The sequence below is a fragment of the Zea mays genome, chromosome 4, assembly GCF_902167145.1.
Source record: "Zea mays cultivar B73 chromosome 4, Zm-B73-REFERENCE-NAM-5.0, whole genome shotgun sequence".
Classification (NCBI taxonomy): Eukaryota; Viridiplantae; Streptophyta; class Magnoliopsida; order Poales; family Poaceae; genus Zea; species Zea mays.
Genome location: NC_050099.1, coordinates 135,947,877 through 135,953,304, shown reverse-complemented (window position 1 = coordinate 135,953,304; position 5,428 = coordinate 135,947,877). Strand labels below are relative to the sequence as shown.

The following is a 5,428-nucleotide window of genomic DNA, read 5'->3' as shown; positions in this document are numbered from 1 at the left end:
GGTCGCATGAGTGAACAACCAGGCCAGCCAAGGCATCACGAAAGGCATTAAGACCTCAGAGGAGTCAAACCACTCCTCCGAGGCCTCGGGGGCTACACCCGGCGGGTGCGCTCGCGCGCACCCACCGGAACAAAGTATAGCCGAGAAAGGCCGGTCCCCTCGCAAAAAAGTGCGGCAAAGCCTCCAAGCGAGTACCAACACTCCCTTCGAAGCTCGGGGGCTACTATCGGGTACCATAATTAGGGGTACCCCCAACACTCCTACACACGACTAGTAACCACCATCAGCACAAACCGCAAAGACTGATGGGCGCGGTTTAGGTCAAGGCTTTGTCTACCCAAGGGGCGCGATCTCGCCTCGCCCGAGCCCAGCCTCGGGCAGGAACTGTAGTCCCGGACGAAGTTACGTCTCGCCCGAGGGCCTCCTCAGGCAGTGGGCGCACCCTCGGCACGCCCGAGGCCCAGCTCGGGCAGGCTTCGTCGAGAAGCAACCTCGGCCAAATCGCCTCTCCAACCGACCGTATCGCAGGCGCATTCAATGCGAGGATCGCCTAACACCTTATCCTGACACACGTGCCTCAGTCGGCAAGGTCGAAGTGACCGCAGTCACTTCGCCCTTTCGCTGACCGACCTGACAGGAAAACAACGCCGCTCACTCCGCTCCGACTGCTATGCCACCCACCAGGGTGAGGCTGACAACAGCTAATTTCAGCCTCAGGCGCAACAGAAAGCTCCGCCTCACCCGACCCCAGGGCTCGGCCTCAACCTCGGCCTCTGAAGGTGGTCTCCGCCTCGCCCGACCCCAGGGCTCAACCTCATGAGGAATCGCGTCCTCGCCCGACCCCGGCCTCGGCCTCAGGAGAAGTCTCCGCCTCGCCCGACCTTGGGCTCGGACCGACCGCGCCACGGGGGATACATCATTACCCTACCCCTAGCTAGCTCAGGCTACGGGGGAACAAGACCGGTGTCCCATCTGGCTCGCCCCGGTAACAAGTAATGATGGCTCCCCGCGTGCGTCCATGACGACGGTGGTTCTCAGCCCCCTACGGAAGCAAGGAGACGTCAGCAAGATCCCAGCAGCACCGACAGCTGTACTTCTACAGGGCTCAAACACTTCTCCGATGGCCACGTTATCGCCTACGCAGGGCTCAAGCACTTCTCCGACAGCCAAGTTGGCATGTACATAGGGCTCAGGCACTTCCCTGTCAGACACATTAGCGCCTAGCTACACCCCCACTGTACATCTGGACCCTCTCCTTGCATCTATAAAAGGGAGGTCCGGAGCCTTCATGCGGGAGGGTCGCGCGGGAGAACGAGCTAACGAACAGGCTCACTCTCTCTCTCTCTCGCGAACGCTTGTAACCCCTACTACGAGCACACCCCCCTGGCGTGGGATAACACGAGCCGCTTTCTCCCTTGTGTTCCATCTCCCGCCAACCCATCTGGGCTGGGACACGCAGCGACAAATTTACTCGTCGGTCTAGGGACCCCCCGGGGTCGAAACGCCGACAAAGGTTATGTACAATCTTGAGCCCTTGGACTGGTTTTCCAAATACACATGTAAGGGACTATATGATATAGCATTGAGCCTCTAGATAATAAATGCAGTCAAGACACAATATATATAGAGAGTCGTATAGAGAAGGTGAAGAGCATGTCTCTTGATATTTTTTCACTTGGCCCACTAGTGACCCATCAAGAGACCCATTATTTAATTGGGTGTTACATGCCCTAAGAGCAAGTTTATTATTATAATATACCCGGCTGATAGCTATAAGGATACTTGTAGCCAACTACTTTTGGCTGCATGTATATTAGTTAGCTTTTCACTATTAATAAATGGTCTACTTATGTATCTTACAAAGTTTCTTGATTATCGTGTCTAAACCAGTTGTAAGTTTACAACCCGCTTTTCCTCTCTCTTCTCAATATCAGCATTTAGCCTACTGTAGACTATTATTATACTTGCTCTATAGGAACCAAACAAGACAATATTTTTGTTATCGCCTGAACAACACCTTTTGTATGCCTGAAACTAATAAGACCATGTCCAATAGTTCACTTATATGGTCGCTCAAAACACTGTTTTGCATTATAGACTGCACTATTTGCAGCGTAAAGTTTAAATATTAGTATGAGTATGGCTATGCTGCTAGAGATAGCCTAATAGCATGACCCGTCGCCAGGCCTTATCTCGTCAGACTCTCTTCAATGCTTACCGCAGCCGCCCCCCTTCACGACTGTAGAGGCTGCAACATCACACCAAGAGATAGTTCATCGGTACCCCCTACATCCTCCACTATCTGTGACAGTGATAGCTGCTAGCACAGTATACCACCAAATGTGTGGGTGCGACAGTAGCCACCCTAGCGTCGATGTGTGTGCTAGAAAGTGTTTGCTAGTGGAGTAAAAATTTGTAATAAATAAGAAATATGTATAAAAAATGATATTTTATAGAGGTAGTGATTTATAGCGAGAGAATTTAGAGTAAATAGCTTATAAAGGGTAGAGATATAGGGGAGAGAGTGTGCTGATGTGGCATACTAATAAGAAAACATCGACCTTGCAAAGCGGCCTGACAAGTTTTTGTATTCGCCCAAGCCCGGCCCATCCACCATCCGCTGCTACTCTTCATCACAAACCCTAATAAATCCATCTCCGCCTCTGGTTCGTCCTCCATCTCCTCCCAAATCGCGGCACCAAGCACCCGACCGCTTTCCGCATGGCTTCCCACATCGACTTCCGCTGCTTGGATGAGGGCCTCGGCGGCGAGCGCGGCAAGCGCAAGCGTCGCGAGGATGCCGAGGCGGCGGCCGCGGATTCCATGGACCTCGATGCCGACGCGCACCGGCCGTCTAAGCTCCGCGCCATGCCTTCCCTCTCCGACCCCTCGAAGCCGGCCTCCTTCGGCCAGCCCACCTACGACGGCGTCATCGCAGGGCGGTTGTCGGGACGGCGGTGGAAGGAGGCCCGCACCCGGCGAGCGTCGGCCGTGGCGGTGTCGCGGAAGCCGACCCCGCTGGAGCAGCGCGTCCGGGAGAAGTCGCTGAAGCGCGCGTACCAGGCCCGCAAGGCGGAGCTCAAGGAAGAGATCCGGCAGAACAAGGTGGCCAAGCGGAAGGCCCGCGAGGAGCGTGAGAAGCGGAAGCAGGAGAACGTGCTCCGCACGGGCACCAAACTGCAGAGGGTCACCAACCCAAAGACGATCCAGAAGATCGCCAAGTCCAAGAAGCGCAAGCAGCTCAAGGTCGTCCCCGACGAGTTCCTCGGCGGCAAGAAGTCGGTGGCCAACCGGCGCATGCAGGTGCCTGGACTCGAAAATTGAATCTGACAGGCCTCGATCTCTCTGTATCTGTTCTGTGGCGGCGTTGAGTTGGCAAGGTTAGTTCGACGACGATTTTGTACTTGCTTCTGGTTATGTAGTTTGAAGCGTGATTAAATTAAGCGATTAAAATGGCGTGCAATAGAAGTTATCAAGTTCTGATATGAGATTTTACTGCCGCATAGTCAATTTTGTTGGGATTATGGGCTTTCGATATGAGGTTGCCAATACATCTATCCATCAGTGACCTTTGTATTAACTGCCTGTGGTTTGTTGCACTTGATCGTCAATCGACGTCACTCGATTGTAGGTTCATAGGTTGCAGACTATTGTCCAGAGGCTGGTGGATTTCAGAGTCGGAATCCAATATGGTTAAAGGCTCTGATCTGCAAAGTCAAATTCTGCAAACACCATAGTATAGTTTCCATTCTCAAGTCCAACAGGCAAGACACTGTAGTTGCAAAACATTGGCATTTTGTATCAAAACATGAGCTCTGAGCACAAATAGATGCGTTCGAGGAACTATTGTAACATGAACTGACCTATCATTATATTTGTTTATCACAAAATTGCTTGCCACCAAATTCCTATTAAAAGAAACTTGAGAAACATCAGTGTAATATGGAATAGTTTCTTTACTCGCAAAAAGGTACATCAGGGACAAATGAACTCAGGTAGATGGTTTCTACTTCTTGAATGATTTTGAAACATAGGTAGACCTTTAAAAGGAGATATAAGCTATATGCAGCATAGGTGGCTTTTTTAGATGCATGAAATTTTGAAATGATAGCTTAATAAAAGTGTATACTACAGGCCTAATATCCATGCTGGACTGAATTATCATTAAAGGATAGCAATAAAAATGGTGTTATAGAAGTCAATCACTTACAATTGCAACTCCTGAAAGGCTATTATTATTCCCGAGAAACCTGGATTGAACAACTTCGCTAGCATTAGCAAATGACTAGTGCCCAAAACATAGAAACAAGTATTGGGAAGCACTAAGAACCACACAAGAACTTGAGTAAATTTAGATTCACCAGGTCTTGTGGTACATCACCTATGATATTATAAAAACTCAAATCCCTGTGATGGAAAATAGGATGAGCGTAGGATGGAAAGGAATCATCAAACGATGCATAAACCATAGCAGTTCATCAAACCATATTACACAGAAATACACTTGACTAGAGTTTGAAGAAATAAATTCCTTAGAGTGTGTTTAATTTTGCAAGATTTGAAAAGTTTACCGATCCCAGACTATCAAATGTCTTACAATTCCTCAAAAAATCTCAAGAGTTTTAGGACTTATCAACTTGATTGCACTACATAGTTTGAGTCAATTAGTGGATGAAACGTTATGCATATGTCATGTTACTAATGAATGCCAGTGAAGAACTTCCATTTACTATGTCGCCAATTTGCCTGCATGATGGAACAAGTAATTCATTCTCCCATTTTACAACACTTAGCTACTTCAGTTGGACGAGATTAGACAGAGAAGTTGGAATTGGACCTTGAAAAGAATTTCCTTGGAACCGCCTGCAAAATTATAATTCACCTTACTAGTTTTTATCGTTTATAAAATTAGATTGAGCTACTACCTAGTATAGAAACAAGGAAGATGACATTTCTTTACATTGAAAAAGGGTGAAAATATTTATGTAGATCTGAGTATAACATGTTCAAAAAAGATATACATTAGGAAGGGTGAAGCAATTCATAAATTGCTAAGGCCAGTAATTCGTTAAATTACTATTTGCAACGTGTCCAAATTCCATTTACTATTTCTAGATAGGGTTTAGAAGTGGGGGATGAAGGTTTTTATAGCCCCCACAAATCAAATCTGGCTGATTCTGGAAGACTGCGCAAATTCTGGTTGAACAGGCCCTAATACTGGTTGAAGTGGTATTCAATAGAGAACTCTCTGTAAATTCCTGGTAGAACCTGAATTTAAAATTCCGGTTGAACCTAAAATTTTCACAGAGAAGAACCTAATGAAACCCGGTTGAACCAACCCTGATCCCGGTTGAACCGGTATGAACAGGGAAACAAATTTTGAAAAGATAGAGGGAGAAACCAAACGGTGACTTTGCAACTTTTCAAA

The 5,428-nt window shown here is 47.8% G+C and overlaps 1 protein-coding gene across 1 annotated transcript; it reads left to right on the top strand.

The window, feature by feature from the left end:
* Positions 1-2,579: 2,579 nt before the first annotated feature.
* Positions 2,580-3,460, top strand: LOC100277318 (uncharacterized). The gene is given in 1 exon segment (NM_001150918.2): positions 2,580-3,460. A coding segment is annotated over 1 exon segment (603 nt). The 5' UTR covers positions 2,580-2,721; the 3' UTR covers positions 3,325-3,460.
* Positions 3,461-5,428: the final 1,968 nt, after the last annotated feature.